At 42.9% G+C, this 27,929-nt stretch overlaps 1 protein-coding gene across 3 annotated transcripts in view; it reads left to right on the top strand.

Annotated features, from left to right (window-relative positions):
- The window catches only part of cadps2 (Ca++-dependent secretion activator 2), a 93,704-nt gene that overhangs the window by 25,110 nt on the left and 40,665 nt on the right, over positions 1-27,929 (top strand). For all 3 annotated transcript variants that reach the window (XM_079275309.1, XM_079275308.1, XM_079275307.1), the window contains exons 10-12: positions 1,963-2,099; positions 12,372-12,559; positions 21,071-21,172. In XM_079275309.1, the coding sequence (XP_079131435.1) occupies positions 1,963-2,099; positions 12,372-12,559; positions 21,071-21,172 (427 nt within the window). The remainder of the gene's footprint in view (positions 1-1,962; positions 2,100-12,371; positions 12,560-21,070; positions 21,173-27,929) is intronic.

Below are 27,929 nucleotides of genomic sequence, written 5' to 3'. Positions count from 1 at the left end.
GGGGGCCACGGGGGCCACGGGGGCCACGGGGCAGTGACGGGAAAGTGGGAAGAGTCAAAAGAAAAGACGACTGGGTAGACAAGGAGACGAGCGTCGATTGGAAGTTGATTGTGGACGTTTCACTTTTGCTGTCTTTTTTTTCTCTTTCGGACAAAGACGGGAGGGAGGCGGGGGGGGGGGGGGGCGGGGGGGCCGGGGACAACAACCAAACACAAATGTCTGAGAGACCTTGCGGGCTTCTCTGCGTCCACACAAAAACAAAAATGGCAGCGTTGATAAAAAAGCGATCGCTAATGTTCGTCTCGGGCGCAAGGCCGCTGGCGTCGCAGGCGTGGAAACGGCGCCGGGCATTCTTCAGCGAGCCGTGGTCTTTTGTGGGGCCATGTGTCACGCTCAGAAACCTCCCATGCCGAAATGTACTCTCCCCCCCCCCCCCCTCCAGATAAAGGCAGGATGGAGAGTGTGGGCTTTTCTTTTGGCGGGGCCATTAACAGGAAGGCCTGAAAGGACTGGAAATGAACCCAGGTTTTGCTCTGCGCCTCTTCTGCTTCTTTTATTTCTCCCATTTCTTTCCTGTCGATTCTTCCGTCGTTGACCCCGAAGCCTCGTTATCATCTGCTGCTCCGGGCGTTTCAGCTAAAAGAACCCAAAGTATCGGTACTACTGCGTCAAAATACTTGAGTTTTAACTCAAAGTGTCAGTCTGGTGGTCTAGAATCTTCATATTCACAACAAATCTAATGAACAAATGAAGAAATATCTGCAGAGCACGTGCCCAAAATATCCTTTTAAAGGAGTTTCACCTCAGGTCACATGACGCCATCCTGAGCGACCTGTTTGTGTTGATGGAGACGGTGGCGTGAGGCTGAATGCTTGAGAAGCTGTGAGGTTCGATTATTTTGATACAAAAAGGTTGAGAGTGATCCTCAAACGGACTTATTAAGAGATTATTAGTCAATCGTTCTTTGATCATAAACATCATAAACATTGATTCCAGGATGCTGAGTTGGCTTCAGTCTGATTGTTCGGTCCGTCGTGAGAGCAGCAGCTCACTGGTCGACTCCTGTTTTCAGTGATTTGTCCAGTAATAGCAGCAAACCTCGTCGTCTGCTCTCCCGCTGGCCGGTCTGTCGACTCCGTGAGTCACTTCCAGTGTTTCTCCTCACATGTCGTCCACGTTGGCGAGTGTTTGGTGTCAGCTGAGAGAGAGCCGACAGCTTCACAGAGGATCCGTAGCCAACCGAGGTGGGAACTATTAACCGCGGTGCCGAGAGCCGGCGCTGCCAATGTAGTCGTGTTTACACTTCGGTTCACCGCCGAGCTCAAAGGGAGGCGTGAACGATCGAGGATCTGAACACATTCATGTGTCACCTCTTTAGCTGACGGCGTCATGCAAAGAAATCTGTGCCGCCATCCGTCTTCACAAGTCCACGCTGAGCTGGATGTCTCCATTCTGAGAGGTTTATTTGAATCTTTCCATCGTGCATCCTTCTACTAAAGCCGCTCACTGGACAAAACAACATCAAACATCTTTGTTTTCTGCAACCATTGAACAGAAGTGAGCATATCTGGACTGAGGAGGAGTGACGTAGAGGGAACGTGTACGTCTCTGGCAGAGACCTGTCAATCACAGTAGTCCCGCCCTAAAGCATCCCCTGCTTTATGGTCTGTGTGACTCTAAATGGACCATAATGTACTAAATGAACATCATGCTGTATTGAAGAAGACTTGAAACTAGAGATTGAGACATAAACTCATGTTTACAATGTTTACTGAGGTAATAAATCAAGAGAGAAGTAGAGTCATTTTCTATAGACTTCTATACAACCAGAGGAGTCGCCCCCTGGTGGACACATGAACATTTCATAACCGGAGGTCGGGCCTGCAAATTGTTTCTCCATCTAAAACATTCAGTGTTGGAAGTCGAGTTTTCATTCCGCTCTTTCCTGCGTTTCCTCTCCAGGTCTGGATCCGTCTCAGCGTCAGGGCGTGGAGGGGCTGATCTCTGCCGCTCCGTGTCGCTTCGACCACGCCGCCCTCTTCACCATCTTACAGAAGCAAACTCTGCAGCACCGCATGAGCGACTCCTTCTCCTGCCTGGTACGTGGACGCCATCGCGTCCTCTCACACACTGATCTCACTCAGAGCTCTGCTCTTTGCTCACCTCCGGGTTTAAAGAACATTCGGTCATAATCAGAGAGTTTAAAGAAGCAGAGACGTGCAGAAGAAGAGGAGGAAGGTGAGAAGGTGACATGCATGTCGGTGCTTTTCATTTGAAGGGACACCACGTTGAATCTGGTAAACAAAAGAAAAGTCCTGGACAGGAGATCTTTTCCAAAATAGAATCTGTAAAATAACTTTTAGGCTTCAGACAAATCAGTAAATAACATTTGGCACTTTTTGTGAATATAATAATATTATTATATAGAATCATGTTCTATATAATAATCTGTAGGAGTAGGAGGAAGTAAATAACACGTCTCACGCTATTTTTTCCACTAAATGTTTCCTGACAAACTCTACAGAAGTTGAAAATTGTGGAACTTAATTTTCCTATGAAATCAAAGTGAAATATAATGAGAAACTACAGGTGCTATTTTATAGTGCAGGGTTACCTGTCCATCCTTCTGTCGTCCGTCTGGCCCGTCCTCGTGAACGTGATGTATATCAGGAACCTCTTCAACTGTATCAGATGACCTCACAACACATGTTTTTGGTCATAACTCAAGCATTGATAATCATGACGGTGACAGAAACGGCCTCGCAGAGTGAAACACGTCCCTAAAGCACGAGGGTCATGAGATGCGCCTTTTACTTGTGAAGGAAGCACCTCGTCAGCGGCAGCGCTCTCGCATTACAGCTAAATCACAATACCTTTCAAAATAAAAGCCCCCAGAGTCTCGGGCTTTTATTATGAAAGGTATTGTGATTTTTATGATTATTGTTCCATTTTTCTAAGAGGCAACTCAACAAAAAAGCGTCCAGTACTGCTCGTACTTATCCCTGCACGGACTGAAGAGTTTCTCCAGTAAAATGTAAGAACACGCAGCTGAGAAGAAGAAATGTAACTTCCATGTTCATATGTTCTTATTTTCCATTACTTACGACAATGTGTACTTTCCTGATGTTTCATGTTTTTCCCCTGGCATCGAGATACTTTAGTCTTCGTATTGAAGTTCTACTGTTCTTGTCGTAAAATGAACCGCTTGACTGTTACTGAGTCTCTCCGCTGGCAGCCACCTTCATCATAGCACTCAGTCTCAGTGCTCCTCTTTATTCAGGGTTTCTCTCTGCGGTCAGATCATTTGGTAATCTGAAGTCCCCCACCCCACGGCGTGTTGAGCCTGGGGGGCTCTCTCACACTGATTGAGGGGATAAACGCTCTAATCAGTACTTTCCAAATAGGAACATGACCCTCATAGACAACTGCTGGGCTGACTCAATGGAGGGGGAGGGGAGGGGGGAGGGGGGGCAAATGAGGGGTTTGTGTTGTGTGCAGCAACGGAGCATGACCCCTCAGATCTGTGCAGATTTCATTCACGTTGTTTTATATTTGTCCTGTTCACAAAAAACGTAGATCCAGATCTCACTGGATCGATCTCATCATCGACCTGTTCAAGAGAAGGCCTCTACAGGAACATGAATATTCGTTACGCTTCTAATAACAGCAGTAATCTTTGTTGACACAGCACCTTTCATGCAGCCCATGTAGCTCAAAGTGCTGTACATTTAACAATCAATCAAATGAATAAAGCATGCATTTTACACTTACATTTTAAGTGCAATTAAAAAATGTCAAAAGATCAACAATGAATGGAAAGTGTTTTGCATTTCAAATGACAACAAAAAGAGAAATGTTTGGACATAAAAGATGGTTTGACAGATGTGTGACTCACATAAAGTGCTGTTAAAAAAGAGGCTTGATGAAATAGAGGCTGCCTCTCTAATGTTTCCGGGTCGGCTGTTTGTGCACTCAAAGGTCTCAGTTAGTCATGCGAGGCTCTATTCGACACGTAGAACCATCATCCGACACCACGGCCCCGTCTACACGCGTAGAAAACCTCTTCAAGCGTAACGCTTTGGCCTCTCGTTCACACGCAAACAGCGTCACCAAAGCGGATATTTTTGAAACGGCCTCTGGAGTGTAGATTTGTATTTCTGTACTTTGTATCGGCGTGGACATGTGAAACGAGGACGTCTAAACATAACGATGGTTTCATTTCAACAGCGACCAGTGAAGATCAGTCGGACTCAGCGGACGGTCTTGAGCTTTGTCATCGCGTCTGTTTCATGAGGAAACTCTTTCTCCAACTTCTCAGAAAGTTTCCTCAAAGTTCACAGAGACGTCTGAATATTTCGTATGACGAGACTCCCAATTAACCTCTTCTTGTGTTTTCCTCTCATCATATTGTAAAGTGCCGCTAAGCAGCGACTCCTCCTCGTCCGGCCACACGGGTCACATTTAGTCGCCTTTGTGTTCTCGTGTGGACGGAGATGTTTTATTTTGAAGCGTAGAGGAAAACAATCATTGAAAAGGTGTAGACGGGCCCTTTACCTCGAGACGGACCTCGATGAGTCAGCTCACACGGACATGTGTCGCGTTGTGTTCCCAGAATGAGGAGATGTTCACCGGAGTGACATCTGTGCCTGCTTTCATTTCTCTACCTGCCTCACCAGGACTCTTTTTCCCAGCTCTGCAATTAGACGGATCCATTCACGCCGCCCCTCCAGCTCCTCTCCGCTCGGCCTTTTGTGAGAACTCGAGGGCTTTGTGTTTCCAGCCTGAGCCCCCTTTTCACGAGCGCTCTGAGAAAAGGCCAGTGCCTCGGCGTGGGGGACATCTGTTGAGAAGTGGCTTGGATTCATGTCATGGACGGGGTCATATTTTATTCACAAAGAGTTGAACCCAACAACAACAACAGTAATTAGGCAGAAATTTGGTTTGTAGCTGGGGCCCAGAGTGCTGCTGACGGGATCAGGGTAGTTCCCACTGATGACTGAAGGGTTGAACCCCCCAGTGAAGCTGCTGGTGGACCAGTGGGTTCCAGCTGAAACGCTTTATTCTGACACAGCTCGGTCCATGTAGGTGGTAACACGAGGGAAAGGAAATAGCTTAAAAGCATATTACAGGAGGACTTTGTTGTAAGAACTTTGGACTTACTTTCACCTGAAGTCAGAAGAAGTAAACGTCTTTATATCTCACAACGCTGACATTTCTACGACCTCTTCTAATATCCTCGTCTCATACGGTGTCACTGTTTAACCCTCTTGGTGTCACTTTGGGCCGTGTTTCACCGTTACATTACATTACATGTAGTCATTTAGTCCATGGCTCAACATCAGCGATGGTGGAGACCAAACCAGACATTACTGAATGTTAGATGTTAGAATATTCCCGGACGTGGTGTTGTGGAAGCTGAATGTTTGTACATTCAACAGTTTTTATTCCATTTCCTGTAGAATCCTACCTTGAAACCGAGAACTCATGAAACGATATACAGTATACGTTTATTTTCTCTTCTGTATGATTGAACAAATCTTGATGGTCAGCTGATGAGTTCGATTATCAGCAGCTTGTCTTTGTCCCAGGCCCCCCCCCCCAAACCTCTGGCTAGTAAAGCAGAAGGAAGAGGATCATGGAGAATGAGCACTGAACTGGACAACATGTGTACCTCTCCACGTTGTTTTAATCCACACAACGTAACCCTGACCCACTTTGGTTTCCTGTCCGCCCTCAATGTTGACCACCAACACGAGACGTCTTTTTACTTTTAAAGGACCTCTACCATTCATAGACTCATCAAAGTAACAATGTCAGCAAGTAAAGTCACGTTTTTTGATCAACCTGACAAAATAACGTTCTTGTGGGAAGAAAAGAAAAGGCAACAATGTAACTTCTTTACATGATATTAGAATGTAAAGAAGTTACATTGTATTAGAATGTAACTTCTTTACATGACATTAGAATGTAAAGAAGCTACATTGTATTAGAATGTAACTTCTTTACATGATATTAGAATGTAAAGAAGCTACATTGTATTAGAATGTAACTTCTTTACATGACATTAGAATGTAAAGAAGTTACATTGTATTAGAATGTAACTTCTTTACATGACATTAGAATGTAAAGAAGCTACATTGTATTATAATGTAACTTCTTTACATGATATTAGAATGTAAAGAAGCTACATTGTATTAGAATGTAACTTCTTTACATGATATTAGAATGTAAAGAAGCTACATTGTATTAGAATGTAACTTCTTTACATGACATTAGAATGTAAAGAAGTTACATTGTATTAGAATGTAACTTCTTTACATGACATTAGAATGTAAAGAAGCTACATTGTATTAGAATGTAACTTCTTTACATGACATTAGAATGTAAAGAAGCTACATTGTATTAGAATGTAACTTCTTTACATGACATTAGAATGTAAAGAAGCTACATTGTATTAGAATGTAACTTCTTTACATGACATTAGAATGTAAAGAAGTTACATTGTATTAGAATGTAACTTCTTTACATGACATTAGAATGTAAAGAAGCTACATTGTATTATAATGTAACTTCTTTACATGATATTAGAATGTAAAGAAGCTACATTGTATTATAATGTAACTTCTTTACATGATATTAGAATGTAAAGAAGCTACATTGTATTAGAATGTAACTTCTTTACATGATATTAGAATGTAAAGAAGCTACATTGTATTAGAATGTAACTTCTTTACATGACATTAGAATGTAAAGAAGCTACATTGTATTAGAATGTAACTTCTTTACATGATATTAGAATGTAAAGAAGCTACATTGTATTAGAATGTAGCTTCTTTACATGACATTAGAATGTAAAGAAGTTACATTGTATTAGAATGTAACTTCTTTACATGACATTAGAATGTAAAGAAGCTACATTGTATTAGAATGTAACTTCTTTACATGACATTAGAATGTAAAGAAGCTACATTGTATTAGAATGTAGCTTCTTTACATGACATTAGAATGTAAAGAAGCTACATTGTATTAGAATGTAACTTCTTTACATGACATTAGAATGTAAAGAAGCTACATTGTATTAGAATGTAACTTCTTTACATGACATTAGAATGTAAAGAAGTTACATTGTATTAGAATGTAACTTCTTTACATGACATTAGAATGTAAAGAAGCTACATTGTATTAGAATGTAACTTCTTTACATGACATTAGAATGTAAAGAAGCTACATTGTATTAGAATGTAGCTTCTTTACATGACATTAGAATGTAAAGAAGCTACATTGTATTAGAATGTAACTTCTTTACATGATATTAGAATGTAAAGAAGCTACATTGTATTAGAATGTAACTTCTTTACATGATATTAGAATGTAAAGAAGCTACATTGTATTAGAATGTAACTTCTTTACATGACATTAGAATGTAAAGAAGCTACATTGTATTAGAATGTAGCTTCTTTACATGACATTAGAATGTAAAGAAGCTACATTGTATTAGAATGTAACTTCTTTACATATTAGAATGTAAAGAAGCTACATTGTATTAGAATGTAACTTCTTTACATGATATTAGAATGTAAAGAAGCTACATTGTATTAGAATGTAACTTCTTTACATGATATTAGAATGTAAAGAAGCTACATTGTATTAGAATGTAACTTCTTTACATGACATTAGAATGTAAAGAAGCTACATTGTATTAGAATGTAGCTTCTTTACATGACATTAGAATGTAAAGAAGCTACATTGTATTAGAATGTAACTTCTTTACATGATATTAGAATGTAAAGAAGCTACATTGTATTAGAATGTAACTTCTTTACATGATATTAGAATGTAAAGAAGCTACATTGTATTAGAATGTAACTTCTTTACATGATATTAGAATGTAAAGAAGCTACATTGTATTAGAATGTAACTTCTTTACATGATATTAGAATGTAAAGAAGCTACATTGTATTAGAATGTAACTTCTTTACATGACATTAGAATGTAAAGAAGTTACATTGTATTAGAATGTAACTTATTTACATGACATTAGAATGTAAAGAAGCTACATTGTATTAGAATGTAACTTCTTTACATGATATTAGAATGTAAAGAAGCTACATTGTATTAGAATGTAACTTCTTTACATGACATTAGAATGTAAAGAAGCTACATTGTATTAGAATGTAACTTCTTTACATGACATTAGAATGTAAAGAAGCTACATTGTATTAGAATGTAGCTTCTTTACATGACATTAGAATGTAAAGAAGCTACATTGTATTAGAATGTAACTTCTTTACATGACATTAGAATGTAAAGAAGCTACATTGTATTAGAATGTAACTTCTTTACATGACATTAGAATGTAAAGAAGCTACATTGTATTAGAATGTAACTTCTTTACATGATATTAGAATGTAAAGAAGCTACAGTGCATAGAATGATTCTATTGAAGTGATTCCTTTTTTAAATGTTTTAGACGAGTCACTAATCACTTTAAAAGAGTGATTATAGCTGATTTAACTTAGACATGAGATTGATCTTCTCATGTCACTCTCTTTATACAATGACATAAATTCATCTCCGTTTTATTGATATCTTACGAAAAGTTACTCCTCATTTTTCATGCGTTTTTCCTGCAAAAGTCCAGCAACATGAGTCTGTTGTCGCTTGTTACATGCATACTGTCTTTTCAAAATAAACTTCCATCTTCACAGGAAACAACTCAGGTTTAATGTAATAACTTGGATCAATGCATGCACGCGCTGCAGGCTCTCGTTCCTTTGAATGTTCACGCTTCGGTTACGTTTGTGTTAATTAGAGGAAACTGCAGAAGAAGAAGAGAGAGGCTCCAGATTGCGTTGCAGTGTTCTCATGGAGAGATGAGCCGCTGCTGCAGAGGGAAACAAGCCGAAGTGCTCTGAGAAAGTTACTCACATCTGAGTTTTCAGCGTCTGAGAAAATAAGAAATCTTTTTTTCAGCCTTTGTAATAACAATCCCTTTAATCTCTGAATGAAATCATTTGAAAGTGTAAACGTAAACGTGTGCTCTCTGGTGGACGGACTATATAACGGAGAAGACAAACTAAACTAAAGAAGCTCAACATTTATTGTACAGGATGTTTTGCGTTGCCTCCATGCCCCTAAAAACAGAACATGTATTTATGTGTAATTATTCAAGACAAAGTGACAAATCTTGACTGTTGGGGGGGTCATAAGAAATTTTGGACCAAAAGATGTTTTCGTGGGCCAAAAGAAGTCCTGTCAGGCGTCTGTAGCGAAGCGTCACGCCACACGCTGCTTTCACTTTTATTTCTTTTGGGGGGTCATGTCGTTCCTCTCGGGGAGGCGGCGGACTCGGAGACGTGCAGTCGTGGCTGACGAGGCTCTAACGAGGCTCTAACGAGGCAGTCGGCTCGTTAGCCGCTAATTGAGCGGTCAGCGCCAAGACTGGAGTTCGCCATCTGTTTGTCACAGAGGAACATCTTGTCGCTTCGCGCCTGTCGACAGGCCCCTCTCTCTCCCTGTGGTGTGATATTAATAGCTCGAGCTCACAGACGGAGAGAAAAATGAAAGAAAGAAACCGGAGAAGACGACAAACAAACTGGAGGGGGGGGCGGGGGAGACTAAATGGCCTGCAGAGGCGATATGTGCCAGGTCCAGTTAACCCCGACAGGAAGCAGCATGTCTGAGAGAGTCTAAATACAGTCCTCAAATGATCTTTAATTCAGTTAAACATACAGAAATCATTTTCACGAAACTAGATCTATATCTAACCAGATCTAGATCTAACCAGATCTAACCAGATCTATATCTAACCAGATCTAACCAGATCTATATCTAACCAGATCTATATCTAACCAGATCTATATCTAACCAGATCTATATCTAACCTGATCTATATCTAACCTGATCTATATCTAACCTGATCTATATCTAACCTGAACTATATCTAACCAGATCTAGATCTAACCAGATCTAGATCTAACCAGATCTAGATCTAACCAGATCTAGATCTAACCAGATCTAGATCTAACCAGATCTAACCTGTCTAACCTGATCTATGTCTAACCTGATCTATGTCTAACCTGATCTATGTCTAACCTGATCTATGTCTAACCTGATCTATATCTAACCTGATCTATATCTAACCTGATCTATATCTAACCAGATCTAACCTGTCTAACCTGATCTATGTCTAACCTGATCTATGTCTAACCTGATCTATGTCTAACCTGATCTATATCTAACCTGATCTATATCTAACCTGATCTATATCTAACCAGATCTATATCTAACCAGATCTATATCTAACCTGATCTATATCTAACCTGATCTATATCTAACCTGATCTATATCTAACCTGATCTATATCTAACCAGATCTATATCTAACCAGATCTATGTCTAACCAGATCTATATCTAACCTGATCTATATCTAACCTGATCTATATCTAACCTGATCTATATCTAACCTGATCTATATCTAACCAGATCTATATCTAACCAGATCTATGTCTAACCAGATCTATGTCTAACCAGATCTATGTCTAACCAGATCTATGTCTAACCTGATCTATATCTAACCTGATCTATGTCTAACCAGATCTATATCTAACCAGATCTATATCTAACCAGATCTATATCTAACCAGATCTATGTCTAACCTGAACCAGATCGAATATAAAGCCAGCAGACATATAGCCTCAACATTTTGATGCCTTTTTTCATTTTAATTCGTCTTCTTTCAAAACTTAGACCCGAAAACATGTTGTGCAGAAAGTACTTTTATTTATTTTTTTATGTGAAAAATTATCCTTAAATGTGAATAACAAACCCATCAAGACGATAATCAGAGAGTCAAGATGCTATTTAGGGATCAACCGATATGATGTTCTGTTTACGGCCAACTATTAGCAATCAAGGAGAACTACGACCTGTAAATGTAAATCTACAAGGAGCAGTGTGAAGGATTTAGTGTTCAGTTCTTTATCAGTGAAGTGTATGAACTACACTGCAGACTGGATCCAATGAACAGTCAATGACACCGTTTGGTGAAACGTATCCTCACTGCCTTTCTTTATTTAGTAAACTGATGATCTGCTCCTTTTTGCTCCCCTTACAGTTCTCATACAGCTGGAGTTACATCCCGTAACTAACATTACGAACAGGAACGTTACAAGTGGCTGTTACTCTCACGTGTAACCAATCGGATACGAACGACATCAGAGACGGGAAGCGTATTTTTCAACTCATTTGTTTTTGCGGCTGTGTGTTAAAAATTCCGATCATCATAAAAATGCTGAATGTTGCCGCTCCAAAGCTGTTTGATTTCAAATATACTTGAAACGTTTCAGGTGGAAACTATGATTTTGAAATTAAAATATCAAGTCAACACTTTTTTTATTTTTTCTGCACTAATAAGAAACAGAAACAAATCTTTTCCAAAAGCCGAATGAAGAAGAACCTTCACTTTACAATTCATGCGCTCACATTTTAAACAATATATCTGGTGTGTAAAATAATTTCAATGAAATATGAACTCGGTGTCATTTTACCAGATAAACCGTCGCTTTCATCTTTCAAACGACAGACAATGTCCAAGAGAGAAAGAAGCCGCTCTGAAGGTAAAACCAAACGGCTTCTTTGCAGCTCGTCTTCTCCTCTGGGTCGCCTGTCGCCGGGCGGAAAGTCATGGCTGTGCGTGTGTGTGTGTGTGTGTGTGTGTGTGTGTGTGTGTATAGTGTCAGCTCGGTGGAGGTGCTAATTTGTTAATGCTCCTCCGTGAGGAATCTTAATTGGCGTTGTAGGTTTCATGCCTAATTTGGTGATTACGTGCAGGATGAATGAGCTGATGAAGATCTCGGGGTGAGCCACACCTTCCTCTACCTTATCTGCTGAAGGGTTATTAACCTTTACTCTTCTGCAGTTGGTTGTGTGTAAAGTATCCAGGGTTTTTTTGTTTGTATGTGTGAGTTTTGTGGAGTCAAAAGGTCTGTTCACGTCTCCCATGGTGGCGGGCAGCTGTGCGTCAGGAGTCCTGGTTCTTCCAGGACCGTAGTTTCAGCGGACGCAGGGCGCTGCTCTGCTGTCTGATGATGTGATGCTCTCTTAATACTCTTCACAATCCCAATGTGGTTCATCCCCATGAAGGTTTTCACAAACAAGGAATTTGCTCTGTGGTTTGGTGCACAACAATAAGCATCGTAAGAGAACATAAACATGAAAGCAAGTTCTACAAAGGTCAATACAAATCCCATAACATGTGCAATATATCAGTTTTAAAATGACAGAGTGGTGCTTTTGTGCTAACTATTGTATTTGCAAATGTTCTGAGAATGAAAGTATAACTTGTATGTTTGTGTCTTCTTTCTCTTCAGGGTTGGTTCAGTCCCGGTCAGGTGTTCGTCCTGGATGAGTACTGCGCCCGCTACGGCGTTCGAGGCTGCCACCGCCACCTGAGCTACCTGAAGGATCTGATGGATTATTCGGAGAACAGCGCGCTGGTGGACCCGACGCTGCTGCACTACAGCTACGCCTTCTGCGCCTCCCACGTCCACGGAAACAGGTACGACGCCGACCCAGTCCCAAGAATCAGAGCTCATTGTAAGGACGGCCGGCCCTGCAGAGACCCAGGACTGAGGCTCCCTGTAGCCGGGCCAATAGAGGACCCTGTTCATGTCTGTGGGTGGGAAGCCAGTGAGGGATTGTCCTTCCCGCTCACTGTAGTGACTCCTGCAGTGAAGAAGAAATGGTTCATCTAGATTCATGAATAATATTGTGTAGAACGTCTGTTGGTCGAACTCGAATAGGAGGCTTTTATTTTGCTAAATCAAAGATCATTAACGAGGACGATGAAAGCAGTGGGCACTTCCTGGATCATCTTCAGTGACGACCTCATGCTGCATGTCAGAGTAATAACATCATCGAAAATGTTTCAGGAATTTAGCTTTTCTCACCATCCGATCAAATGAGACTCAATATTCACAGCTGCTGATCCGTCAGCGTCGTCGTTTCAACAGGAACTACATCACATTTAGGACGTGCTGATGACTTCAGTGGACCTTAAACCCAGTGAATCCCCGAGCAGTACATCTCCAGAATAAAATACCATGTGGAGATTTATTCTCTTTATTCCACTCAATCAGTTGTAAAATAACATTTTTAAATAGAATAACGTGCAACTAATAAAGCAACAACTAGCTGAGAACTGTAATTTGACCTTTTCGTTTCCTTCTGTACATCCTCTCTGAGCACAGATGCTCTTTCTTCAGCCACACACGCACACGCACACACACACGCACACCACACACACACACGCACACACACACGCACACCACACACACAGAGGCTGAATCCAAAATGTCCGAACTTTCAGACTCCGTTTGTGGCGCGTAGTCGTGAAGGCGAGAATAAACTTTCACACTGAATTTAGTTTTCAGATCCGTTCGGAGACTCAGCTGGAGGTTTTCTCCACTGGAGGTTTTCTCCGCTGGAGGTTTTCTCCACTGGAGGTTTTCTCCGCTGGAGGTTTTCTCCGCTGGAGGTTTTCTCCACTGGAGGTTTTCTCCGCTGGAGGTTTTCTCCGCTGGAGGTTTTCTCCACTGGAGGTTTTCTCCGCTGGAGTTTTTCTCCACTGGAGGTTTTCTCCGCTGGAGGTTTTCTCCGCTGCAGGTTTTCTCCGCTGGAGGTTTTCTAGGTTTTCTCCGCTGGAGGTTTTCTCCGCTGGAGGTTTTCTCCGCTGGAGGTTTTCTAGGTTTTCTCCACTGGAGGTTTTCTCCGCTGGAGGTTTTCTCCGCTGGAGGTTTTCTCCGCTGGAGGTTTTCTCCGCTGGAGGTTTTCTCCACTGGAGGTTTTCTCCGCTGCAGGTTTTCTCCGCTGGAGGTTTTCTAGGTTTTCTCCACTGGAGGTTTTCTCCGCTGGAGGTTTTCTCCGCTGGAGGTTTTCTCCGCTGGAGGTTTTCTCCGCTGGAGGTTTTCTCCACTGGAGGTTTTCTCCACTGGAGGTTTTCTCCGCTGGAGGTTTTCTCCGCTGGAGGTTTTCTCCGCTGGAGGTTTTCTCCGCTGGAGGTTTTCTCCGCTGGAGGTTTTCTCCGCTGGAGGTTTTCTCCGCTGGAGGTTTTCGCCGCTGGAGGTTTTCGCCACTGGAGGTTTTCTCCACTGGAGGTTTTCTCCGCTGGAGGTTTTCTCCACTGGAGGTTTTCTCCGCCGGAGGTTTTCTCCGCTGGAGGTTTTCGCCACCGGAGGTTTTCTCCGCCGGAGGTTTTCTCCACCGGAGGTTTTCTCCGCCGGAGGTTTTCTCCGCTGCAGGTTTTCTCCGCTGGAGGTTTTCTAGGTTTTCTCCGCTGGAGGTTTTCTCCGCTGGAGGTTTTCTAGGTTTTCTCCACTGGAGGTTTTCTCCGCTGGAGGTTTTCTCCGCTGGAGGTTTTCTCCACTCGAGGTTTTCTCCACTGGAGGTTTTCACGGTAACGATTGAGGACTTCCCTTCTGCACATTCTCTCAATCGTGGACTTGACGAGATGGCAGTAAACACTCACAATACTTATGATCAAACACATTCCAGGGAAATCATTCCATCTGATTTTCATGGTGAATAAACCAGTTCAATATGAAAGTGATCCAGCGTCTGTTCATCCTTGGCTTCACTGCTAACAGGAACTGTGAGTGGTTCATCCTTTCATACTCTTAATGGGGCCAATCTGCCAGAATGTGAGCAGATATCTGCTCGGAGTAAGCGGGGTTCAGCTCTGGGCACCTTCAGCTTTCCGCTGACTAGCGAGCCGCCCGGATATGAGCAGCAGCGTCTTTTAGCCACTTGTTGGCATCGGCGTCACTCCAGCAGTTCAGTTCTCCACTTCACTCCCAGCAGCCCCGGCTGCTAATTACCGATATCTGTGCTTTCTATCTTTGTCGACAAATTTAGTCAATTAGAAAGAGTAATGATGAGCTTCTCTTAGCAAACCGCCAGTTATAAAATGGAGGCGCGGGGGGGGGGGGGGGGGCTACTGGAATTGGCTTTTTGTCAGTTGGAGCTGTAATTTGAATAATTGATGCCCATTCAGGGCTCTTGGAGCTGCCTGAGTGGGTGTGGATGGAAAAAAAAGAGGTTTTTGGATGTCTGGCAGGCTCGAAGGTTGAAAAAACAACAACAACTTAATTACAAAACTGAAGTTTCCCTGGAAAAACTCTTTCGTTTTATTATTCAAAATCTGCCCCATTCATCCTCTTCGGTTGCAGCCGCGTCACACTTCCAAATGAAGGGCTTTCAAGCTGCCGTGTTTCCTGAAGATGACGTTCCCGTACAACGAAACTGCATCGTCAGTTATGTTCCGGGGAACGTTTTTATTTCACAGATTACAGATGCGTGTCATCAAAGAGAGCGTCGAGGTGTTTGAACGGGTCAGAGACACTTATTAAAACTAAAAGTACTTCTTTAAACCCAAACTGTGATCTTCACTGAACTTAACAGTGTCGTTTTGTTGCCAAAATCTAAATGTAGTATCGCAACAGCAAAAGCGTAAAGAGTGGTGGAAACATAACGACGATAAACACATAGGCCGACATAGACACATTGATTTGAAACCAAAATGTATTCTTGCAACTTGCGACAGTTGAAATAAGTGCGTGACTATTAAGACCTGCTGTGTTCATCGTTCAGTAAACATGTGATGGACCAATCACACCTCCAGGTGAAGCAGCCGTGACGCTTAAGCTCGTACTGGTCTGTGTGGGTCTGATGAGACGGGTGCGTTTGAACTGGGATCAGGGTTAAAGGAGCATTACCAGAGCCGGGGGGTCGGTGGGGGGGGTGTCCGTTCGCCTCCCTCTCACCCGTCACATCCCATCTTCTCCTTCGACTCCACGCTGACACGGGATGTGATGGGAGCTTTTACCTCCCCCAGCCCTTCTGGTGATGGGGAGAGGAGGAAGGTGACACACACGATCACCTGCCACTCCGCTGAATCTCCTTTCCACACCTCTTGAGGTGAAGTGGCGTCCGCTCCACCGGTACCCTCACCCCGCCGGCCGGCGAGCTCCACTCACGACCACTCCTGTCAACCGTCAACCGTCACCAGAACCAAACAGCCGGAGGGGGTGTGCTGGACCCCGCAGGCGGATATGGTACTGACCGTTTACACTTGAGCCACATCGACTGTAAACACACTAACCTGAGTCTGCACCCCCCCCCCCCTCCAACATCACCACCACCCACCATCACCACCACCCACCATCACCACCACCCACCCCGCCCTCGGCCCCGGAGCGCCGCTGACAGCAGCCTCGCCTCCAACGCGCTCGCTTCATTTAGCAGCAACAATGTGTCTGAACCCCGACAAGCTGTCGCATCGCTCCCCGTGTGAGGCCAAGCGTGAACGCACATCTGACTGGGTTTCATGGTGTCATGGTGTCATGGTGTCATGGTGTCATGGTTTCATGGTGTCATGGTTTCATGGTGGCATGGTTTCATGGTGTCATTGGTTCATGGTGTCATGGTGTCATGGTGTCATGGTGTCATTGGTTCATGGTGTCATGGTGTCATGGTGTCATGGTTTCATGGTGTCATGGTTTCATGGTTTCATTGGTTCATGGTGTCATTGGTTCATTGGGTCATGGTTTCATGGTGTCATGGTGTCATGGTTTCATGGTGTCATGGTGTCATGGTTTCATTGGTTCATGGTGTCATTGGGTCATGGTGTCATGGTGTCATGGGTTCATGGTGTCATGGTGTCATGGTGTCATGGTTTCATGGTGTCATGGTTTCATGGTTTCATTGGTTCATGGTGTCATTGGTTCATTGGGTCATGGTTTCATGGTGTCATGGTGTCATGGTGTCATGGTTTCATTGGTTCATGGTGTCATTGGGTCATGGTTTCATGGTGTCATGGTTTCATGGTGTCATGGTGTCATGGTTTCATGGTGTCATGGTGTCATGGTTTCATGGTGTCATGGTGTCATGGTTTCATTGGTTCATGGTGTCATTGGTTCATGGTGTCATTGGGTCATGGTTTCATGGTGTCATGGTGTCATGGTTTCATGGTGTCATGGTGTCATGGTTTCATGGTGTCATGGTTTCATGGCACGGTGAGCGAGAGCTACCAAACCAAGCACCACACCGGGTTGTCTTTCCTTTTTTTTACGCTGCGTTTTGGCGTTGGGCTCCGTCTCTATATCTCTACGTCCGTCTCTACGTCCGTCTCTCCGTCTCTACGTCCGTCTCTACGTCCATCTCTACGTCAGTCTCTATATCTCTACGTCCGTCTCTACGTCCGTCTCTCCGTCTCTACGTCCGTCTCTACGTCCGTCTCTACGTCCGTCTCTACGTCCGTCTCTACGTCCGTCTCTACGTCCGTCTCTACGTCCGTCTCGATATCTCTACTTTCGTCTCTATGTCTGTCTCTACATCCGTCTCTACGTCCGTCTCTATATCTCTACGTCAGTCTCTACGTCCGTCTCTACGTCCGTCTCTACGTCTCTACGTCCGTCTCTACGTCCGTCTCTACGTCCGTCTCTACGTCCGTCTCTATATCTCTATGTCCGTCTCTACGTCCGTCTCTACGTCCGTCTCTACGTCCGTCTCTATATCTCTATATCCGTCTCTACGTCCGTCTTTATATCTCTATGGCCGTCTCTACGTCCGTCTCCACGTCCGTCTCTACGTCCGTCTCTACGTCCGTGTCTACACTCGTCCATCCATTCGTCCGTCCATGAAGACCTGTCTGTGAGCACAGTCCTGGGGTCTTAATTTGTCCGTGGAGGGGCCCAGAGAGCAGCGAGGCCCTCGGCTGCTTCAACATGAAAGCCAGCTTTTCTTGTCTTTTCATGAGCGAGGACACACGCTCCTCCCAACGACTCTGCTTCATGTTCCCTCAGGATAAACTGGTGCGTTAAATAGGGGTTGTGGGAAGTGGAGGGGGTTAGTAATGAGGGTGGGGGGTGGCTGGTCATGAATTGACAGATTTGGGGAACAACGGGGTTTAGAAGTTGTGCTAACAAGTGCCGTTGTGCAGAGAAAGCTGCCTCTCATTACACAACAAATGGAGTAGAGTGGAGCTGAAGAGAGGCGCTGATGTTCTCACACAATGCATTACCACATCCTGTTGTCCTCCTCCACCCCAACCTGTTCTGAGGACATACTCCCCATAGACAAAGTGAATGTTCCAAAAGCTGTGTTTGTTATTTTTAACACTTTAGTTATTTATGTATTTATTTATGTATCTTTGAACTTCTAGCATTTTGTTTTACTTCATTTGATTTTATTGTATGTAGTTTTGTTAATGTGTTATTCTTAAATATACTTAATTATTCTGTCATGTCATTTATCTTGTATATGTATATTTTTTCTATGTATTAATATATTTTTATTTAATATTTGATTTCATCAAATTTTATTCTATTTCATTTTATGTGACATGCCAGATGTTTTATATTATGTCGTTTTTATTATTTACCATGTTTTGTTTAATATTTTGTTTAATTTCATGTTATTTCATGTTTATTCCACCTACTTTTCATTGTTCATTATATTTTTCTCCAATCTGGATTACTTGACATGTACTACATTTACATAAATGTTTTGTTTTATTTATTTTATTTGAATTATTACAAGGCTCCTTTATTCGTTCATGTGTTCTCTGTGCCGTTACCGGCTCGGTCTGAATTATGTTATTGTTAGAAAATATTTTCTACTCCCAGCAATTCACCTTCCCGGTGAGATAACGTGATTATTTTAATAACGGTAATGGACAGGAGGTGAGTCGGTATCCTCCTCTCTGCAGAGACTCTGGTCTTTTTATTTAAACGTGAGACCGGAGAGTCGGGAGCACGCCGTGCGGAGCTCGTGTTGGTGCTCGAGGTGCGGTCGGTTGGGGCCCGAACCAGCGAAAGGCTTTTATAAGACAACAACTCATTAACAGACAACCTCACGCTTCGTCCCTCCAGCGACTGCGAGTGCCGTTTGGAGAGGGTGCGTTTCTCTTTCAGCCGCACAGACAAAAGCCCAGAAAGTCAAGGCTGGGCGCTCTGGGTACTGATTGCATTTTTCCCCTTTTTTTTTTTGTTGCCAGAGTGCCTATTCAGACGAAGCAAGAAGGGAATGAAAGCTTTACAAACATTAATGAAGCGCTCAGCTAACAGTTTTCTTCTTTGTCGACTCTCCTCCTGCCGGCCGTGCGAGAAGTGGAGGAGGAAGAAGAGCCCGAGCAGCTCTCTGTTTGATTGGTTGACTTTGAGGTCAGCGTGGATAGTTTGGCTGCTTTATCGGTTAGTTTGGTGAAAACACGCACGTTGTCAGAGCGAGAAAGAGAAAAACCAAAGACGGAGAAGCAGCTGGAGACGTTTTGTTCTTTCTTTCTTTCGTTATTTCACCTGTGCGTGCCTCCGATTTCTTGATGGTTGAGGACCTTTAGCTGATGCGCAGTTCTTCTTGGTATTTGCAGTGATAAAAAGAGCCTCTCTGCTGAAATGTCAACAGCATAGCAAGGCCTTGAGTTACCTCACCAGAGACCCAGGCCTTTATTTGAAACGGGCGTATATCTAATATATAAAGTATTTTTATCATATTTTACATGTACGTATGGACACAATATCAGTGCGCATGTTGGCAATGGATGTGGTGTTTTAGACCAGACGAGTTGGAACGCTTTAAACGTTGAATTCAAACTGTTTCCAGCATGAAGACGTCTGCTTGTTTCATGGTCGGCTGTCAGGATTACCACAGCGGACTCAAGTTCTACACTACAGTATTCAGACAGGTGTTGCAGTTCATCAAGTGACCGTGTGAACTGGTGACTCCCAGCCGAATGCATCAGTGGTTTCTCGTAGTAACTTAATGGTTGTCGTAGATAATAAACACAGATGAGTGTATTTAAAATTGATCGAATGCTTTTACGAGAACATCATCAGCTGCCGTCACTACGAGCAACCGCTGGCCGGCTGGGAGTCTCCAGTTAACACGGTCACTCGTTAAAGTGAAACACCGGCGGTGTCTCTGGCCGTAAGCTATTAAAAGTGTTGACTATAACTGGACTGTTTGTAGCGAGTATCTAAAAAGAGAATAAAGTCAAACCTCTGAGTCTGTGTTGACGTTCTGTCGTCTTCGTAGTTACGCATCGTCAAAGTCTGATACTATAATTTTACACGTGATATGAGTAATTCAAATGGGATCAAACTAATTATTTGTCTCTTGCCGTTGACTACCGTGCAAATCTTTTTCCAAAATATATTTCCATGTTGGTCCACGGGAAGGGGCAGGACTTCACCTCTCTATTCGGTATAGCAGATGAATCTGAAGCTGGTTTTCTTGTCATACTTCAAGAGATGAATGAATGAATGAATTTTATTTATAGAGCGCTTTTCACAGACAGTAGTATCACAAAGTGCTTAACAGAGCAGACATTTAAAAGCATAAAAAACACAATGTGACCCAAGGGTCAATAAATTATCTACACAGAAAATAAAAAAATTAAAAGATAAAATAAAAAATTATAAAAAATAAAATAAAAATGTAAAACATATTTTAAGAGCAGGTCTAGGACATGGGTTTACTTTTACACAAACGCCAGCCTAAACAGGTGGGTTTTGAGCTGGTTCTTAAAAGTATTCACAGTATCTGCGAGGCGCAGAGTTGCAGGCAGAGCATTCCAGAGCCTCGGGGCCACTGCCTCAAAGGCTCGGTCACCACGGGGCCACTGCCTCAAAGGCTCGGTCACCACGGGGCCACTGCCTCAAAGGCTTGGTCACCACGGGGCCACTGCCTCAAAGGCTCGGTCACCACGGCTCTTACATCGTGTGCGTGGGACAGAAGACCTGACAGATCGTAGTGCGTTTCTGAATCATAACGTGTTATGGATGTGTGCGCCTATGAAAATGTTGTATTGTGAACACATCAGCTGCCAACATGTGTTGAGGGGAAACTTGTTACAAAATCACAAATAGGAGGGTGATATACTTCATTATGTAACCCTACTGTTCTGTTCCTCTATTAAAGAGGACTAGTGGTCTGTGTTCGAGAGGTGAAGATCAGCTGACGGTCCTGTGTGTGTGTGTGTGTGTGTGTGTGTGTGTGATTCTTCTCTCTTCAGGCCTGATGGGATGGGGACGGTGACCGTGGACGAGAAGGAGAACTTTGAGGCCATCAGGGGTCGCCTCATGTCTCTGCTGGAGAACCAGATCACACATTTTAGGTACCAACACCTCCTCAGCATCACAGACACTCACATCTTGTACATTCATATGTCCATGCAAATCGTTTATAGACCCATGAATATTGTTTATAGATTAATTTTGATAGTTTATATATACATGCAGATCGTTTATATATGTTTGGTTTTTGTTTGTAATTTGGATCAGCTGACCCTTTAAATGCAGATTGATACATTTGTCCTGTTTACCTCAACAATAATGTAATATTGACTGTAATCGACACACAACTGAAGTTTTGAATCTCACGATAGGTTCTTATTTAAATGAATGGAAGTTAATGGCTGAAACAAAACTGTAGCAAAATGTCATGTTAACCTCTCAAACACATTTGACAGAATGCTGAGCTGCGTTGTGAAGTGAAGTGATTTGACAAAAACCCAAACGTGTAATACCACCGGTATGCTCCTTTAACTGCATCATAATGAACCCAGGCATTCTGGGTATTTTCAGCCCCATCAGCAGCACACAACAGGTGCAGGGCATGCGTCGGCGGCGGCTGATGAGACCTCCCTGCATCTGCGTGCTGCTATTCAGCGCCGCTGCCGCCGTGTGAACGCATTGTGAGCGCGGTGTGAAAGCGGCAGCCCCGAGACCTTGAGCAGCACTCGTCTGAATGGACCTGTGCCATTAACTGTCCTGAAGCCCGGCTCTTTAAATCCTTCACGCCTGAGAGGGGCCCTCCATCTGGCCCCAGAGGGGAGAGGAGGGGGGCCGGTCAGGGCCGAGTGTGTGTGTGTGTGTGTGTGTGTGTGGGGGGGGGGGGGGCTGATCAGCGGGAGTCATTACTAACTCACCTTAACTAGAGGCTAATGCTGGTAAACAATGGCTGGGACAATGCTGGGATTATGCTAATGTCCCCCAGACAAGAGTTTAGTTTAGATTAAAGCCGAGCTCAGCCACTAAGGATTCATCCAAGGTTTAAACTCCAGCTGCTCCTCTTCACTGCCTCGAACCATTATTGTTCTTTCACACAGATTATCTAAAGATTACCTCGTCACTGTTTGGTAATTATTCGTCCTTTGGTTTTTACCACCAACAGTCAAGTCTCACAACTAAAGATCCTCGGAGAGGAACTGGCAGCCGAGTAGCATGGCAGTTCATGAAATGTAATCTATTGACTTTGTTTACATGGACACAAATTGTCTGCTCAGGATGAACATATTTGCCAATGGAAAATCAATTAGGAGCCTTCATCGTGGTGGAAACACAAATGAAATGCATCCACGTGACTAAGCAACAGTCAGAGCGAGTGATTCCAAAAAGACGACGATCGGTGGACGAGTCCTCGAGACAAGACTTTCACCCAGAAGACTGGTGTTCACACTTTGTTATGGTTTTATGGTGGTGGTTTAGTTGCCTGAAGCTGACTGTTGGTTTAGTTGCCTGAACCTAAATGTTGGTTTTGTTGCCTGAACCTGACTGTTGGTTTAGTTGCCTAAATCTGACTGTTGGTTTAGTTGCCTGAACCTGACTGTTGGTTTTGTTGCCTGAACCTGACTGTTTGTTTAGTTGAATGAACCTGACTGTTGGTTTAGTTGCCTGAACCTGACTGTTGGTTTAGTTGCCTAAATCTGACTGTTGGTTTATTTGCCTAAATCTGACTGTTGGTTTAGTTGCCTAAATCTGACTGTTGGTTTAGTTGCCTGAACCTAAATGTTGGTTTTGTTGCCTAAATCTGACTGTTGGTTTAGTTGCCTAAATCTGACTGTTGGTTTAGTTGCCTGAACCTGACTGTTGGTTTTGTTGCCTGAACCTGACTGTTGGTTTAGTTGCCTGAACCTGACTGTTGGTTTAGTTGAATGAACCTGACTGTTGGTTTAGTTGCCTGAACCCTGACTCTTGGTTTTGTTGCCTGAACCTGACTGTTGGTTTAGTTGCCTGAACCTGACCATTGGTTTAGTTGCCTGAACCTGAATGTTGGTTTTGTTGCCTGAACCTGACTCTTGGTTTTGTTGCCTGAACCTGACTCTTGGTTTTGTTGCCTGAACCTGACTGTTGGTTTAGTTGCCTGAACCTGACTCTTGGTTTTGTTGCCTGAACCTGACTCTTGGTTTTGTTGCCTGAACCTGACTGTTGGTTTAGTTGCCTGAACCTGACTGTTGGTTTAGTTGCCTGAACCTGACTCTTGGTTTTGTTGCCTGAACCTGACTGTTGGTTTAGTTGCCTGAACCTGACTGTTGGTTTAGTTGCCTGAACCTGACTCTTGGTTTAGTTGAATGAACCTGACTCTTGGTTTTGTTGCCTGAACCTGACTCTTGGTTTTGTTGCCTGAACCTGACTCTTGGTTTTGTTGCCTGAACCTGACCGTTTGTTTTGTTGCCTGAACCTGACTGTTGGTTTAGTTGCCTGAACCTGACTGTTGGTTTAGTTGCCTGAACCTGACTGTTGGTTTTGTTGCCTGAACCTGACTGTTGGTTTTGTTGCCTGAACCTAACTGTTGGTTTAGTTGCCTGAACCTGACTCTTGGTTTAGTTGCCTGAACCTGACTGTTGGTTTTGTTGCCTGAACCTGACTGTTGGTTTAGTTGCCTGAACCTGACCGTTTGTTTTGTTGCCTGAACCTGACTGTTGGTTTAGTTGCCTGAACCTGACTCTTGGTTTAGTTGCCTGAACCTGACTCTTGGTTTTGTTGCCTGAACCTGACTGTTGGTTTAGTTGCCTGAACCTGACTGTTGGTTTAGTTGCCTGAACCTGACTGTTGGTTTTGTTGCCTGATGGTGTGAATCACTGGCGTGAGACTTTTTGTTCAGACTTTCAGGAGTTATGGTGATGAAGCGGTCACCTCTCAGCCAGGTGTTCTAGTCACAGAATGTTGGTGATGCTGTCTACAACTAACACGTTGGACCATTATCCAATCATATTCATCCACCGTGTAAGTCAAATTAAATGACAGTGATCTAACTCTAGGGAGTCCCACCAAAGTTTCATAATGAACTGAAAACAGTGTCTTCTCAATGGGTAGGGTCAGGACAGTCTCCCCTCATGGAACCTCTCCCGGGTGCTGGTTGGCCCTCGCCGGGCACAGTTCCTCCAGTGCGCCACGACCGGATCTACGTCGTCTTGAAAAGGCTCGGGGTGTACGTGACCAGACTGCGGCAATGTCGGCAACCCATCCTACCCAGTGTTGAAAGTTCCTCATAGATGGAGCCTCTTCATTTTGCTCTCAAAGTGCACCAGATTGATGCATTTTTACTTTGAAATGCACAAAATAATTTCTAGGTCAGCATGAGCCTCCATGGTCTGAGATCCACCGACCACTGTCTCGCAACATCCGGTCGAAAACACTGTATTACGTCATCCAAACCTGTCATCCCCAGCATCGTCTACCTCCTTCTAGCGCTGCTGGTGTGAATTCACCCAAGACGCACTGAGACCACATCCGGAGGTTCCGGACATTCTTTCAGCAGTGTGTGCCGTGTGACTAAATGACATGACTCGTATCTAGGGTTGGTAATCTTGAGTAACGAGTAAGAGTACGCTAGATTTAAATAATGATCCCACCTAAAAACTCAGCCCAGTGTTGCCAACTCTTCTCCAATCAACGTAGCTCGCAGCACTAGCCACAGAAGTTTCTAAATCTAGTAAAGAAAGTTGCCATGTCGTCCCTTCAGACCTCCCTCCCCCAAAAAGGGTCATTATGAACTAAACTTTAATTCACTTCCTTCCATGATGGAAACGGCAGCATTCAGCCTCCACTGATGCGCTCTGACCCGTTGCATCTCTGCTCCTATGTATTGCCTTTATATCCTACTAACCTGCAACAGCAAATACTTCTCAAGAGAAACATATTGTTGTACTTTTTTTATCAACATACTGAGGGAACGGGTCTTTTCCGTCATTTTTATGCAGAACCTTCATTGACAGTTATTTTCCTTCAGTTTCCACCCGAAGCAGCTAAATCATGAATAAACGTTGGTTATGTTTCGACACTCGCAGCGCTGTGTTGAAGAAGAGGTCACGGTCTTGGTTAAATACTACCAGACACGATGTGTTGACTGTCATTAGCGTCTAACTGAACCGTGATCTTTCTCTCACCCGAACCAGCTCGCTTTTGTTGCCTCAACTTTACTGAACAATATCCAGGCAGCAAATGATGTTTCTCTCACAGCGCATCAGGCAAAACAAAATAGTGGAGTTTCAACGCAATTTTCACGAGGCAGAGTTTCCCATTCAGATGGAGCGCCGACCCACGTCTGACCCACGCCGCTGTGTCAACCTGAGAGTGTTGTTACGAACTCAGTCTGAAAAAGACTTCCGTCACACATGCAGCTCAAACACCTCAAATAACACGCAGCATATAAAAGTCAAACTATTGTGGATGTGAACATCGGATGAATCAGGTTCAAAGTCATTGTGTCATTTTGTCGACATATTGGAGTCAAAGGTTTGTACAGAGGGGATTTATGATACCTTTGTTTGTTTTAATTAGAAAATACTGTCAACACACCAAAGTAATCTAATTTTCTCCATGTTCATATTAATAAATGTATAAATGAGTGTGTGAGTGATGTGTGAACCTTCAGCACACAGAGGAATGAACGAGTGAAGTTTGGTGAATGTAAGAGCTGCTGAAGTGGAGATTTATCATCAGAGTACCTCACAGATATCACCATGAAACTTCACCACTTCATCGCTCACATTAAGAGACTCTACAGGTGAATAGAGTCAAACATGACCTCATAGATATCACCATGAAACTTCACCACTTCATCGCTCATATTAAGAGACTCTACAGGTGAATAGAGTCAAACATGACCTCATAGATATCACCATGAAACTTCACCACTTCATCGCTCATATTAAGAGACTCTACAGGTGAATAGAGTCAAACATGACCTCATAGATATCACCATGAAACTTCACCACTTCATCGCTCATATTAAGAGACTACAGGTGAATAGAGTCAAACATGACCTCATAGATATCACCATGAAACTTCACCACTTCATCGCTCACATTAAGAGACTCTACAGGTGAATAGAGTCAAACATGACCTCATAGATATCACCATGAAACTTCACCACTTCATCGCTCACATTAAGAGATTCTACAGGTGAATAGAGTCAAACATGACCTCATAGATATCACCATGAAACTTCACCACTTCATCGCTCATATTAAGAGACTCTACAGGTGAATAGAGTCAAACATGACCTCATAGATATCACGATGAAACTTCACCACTTCATCGCTCATATTAAGAGACTCTACAGGTGAATGGAGTCAAACATGACCTCATAGATATCACCATGAAACTTCACCACTTCATCGCTCACATTAAGAGACTCTACAGGTGAATGGAGTCAAACATGACCTCACAGATATCACCATGAAACTTCACCACTTCATCGCTCATATTAAGAGACTCTACAGGTGAATAGAGTCAAACATGACCTCATAGATATCACCATGAAACTTCACCACTTCATCGCTCATATTAAGAGACTCTACAGGTGAATAGAGTCAAACATGACCTCATAGATATCACCATGAAACTTCACCACTTCATCGCTCACATTAAGAGACTCTACAGGTGAATAGAGTCAAACATGACCTCATAGATATCACCATGAAACTTCACCACTTCATCGCTCATATTAAGAGACTCTACAGGTGAATGGAGTCAAACATGACCTCATAGATATCACCATGAAACTTCACCACTTCATCGCTCACATTAAGAGATTCTACAGGTGAATAGAGTCAAACATGACCTCATAGATATCACCATGAAACTTCACCACTTCATCGCTCATATTAAGAGACTCTACAGGTGAATAGAGTCAAACATGACCTCATAGATATCACCATGAAACTTCACCACTTCATCGCTCACATTAAGAGATTCTACAGGTGAATAGAGTCAAACATGACCTCATAGATATCACCATGAAACTTCACCACTTCATCGCTCATATTAAGAGACTCTACAGGTGAATAGAGTCAAACATGACCTCATAGATATCACGATGAAACTTCACCACTTCATCGCTCATATTAAGAGACTCTACAGGTGAATGGAGTCAAACATGACCTCATAGATATCACCATGAAACTTCACCACTTCATCGCTCATATTAAGAGACTCTACAGGTGAATAGAGTCAAACATGACCTCACAGATATCACCATGAAACTTCACCACTTCATCACTCATATTAAGAGACTCTACAGGTGAATAGAGTCAAACATGACCTCATAGATATCACCATGAAACTTCACCACTTCATCGCTCATATTAAGAGACTCTACAGGTGAATAGAGTCAAACATGACCTCATAGATATCACCATGAAACTTCACCACTTCATCACTCATATTAAGAGACTCTACAGGTGAATAGAGTCAAACATGACCTCATAGATATCACCATGAAACTTCACCACTTCATCACTCATATTAAGAGACTCTACAGGTGAATAGAGTCAAACATGACCTCATAGATATCACCATGAAACTTCGTTAGTATTTTCTAAATTGTTATGTTTAAATATGCAACGGTAACTTTTGGTGAAATCTACAGACGTAAACAAACAAAGTAAAATATTTTGGATTTTTCTTGTTTAATTTATTTTCGTTTTCTCTCCTCTAGTCTGAAAGTTATTGAAGCAAAATCGACCAATCATATCAAAATGCCCAGTGCATTAAAGAACTGTTACAGTTCTTAATGATCACAGGAGCAAACTATTTTTTAAGGACTATTAAAAGTCTTTTATTTATTTATTTTTAAGAGCTGTCTCA

The sequence above is a fragment of the Melanostigma gelatinosum genome (genome assembly GCF_949748355.1).
Source record: "Melanostigma gelatinosum genome assembly, chromosome: 1".
Lineage (NCBI taxonomy): Eukaryota > Metazoa > Chordata > Actinopteri > Perciformes > Zoarcidae > Melanostigma > Melanostigma gelatinosum.
The sequence above is the reverse complement of the archived record's forward strand: the minus strand, read 5'-3'. Positions and strand labels throughout refer to the sequence as shown.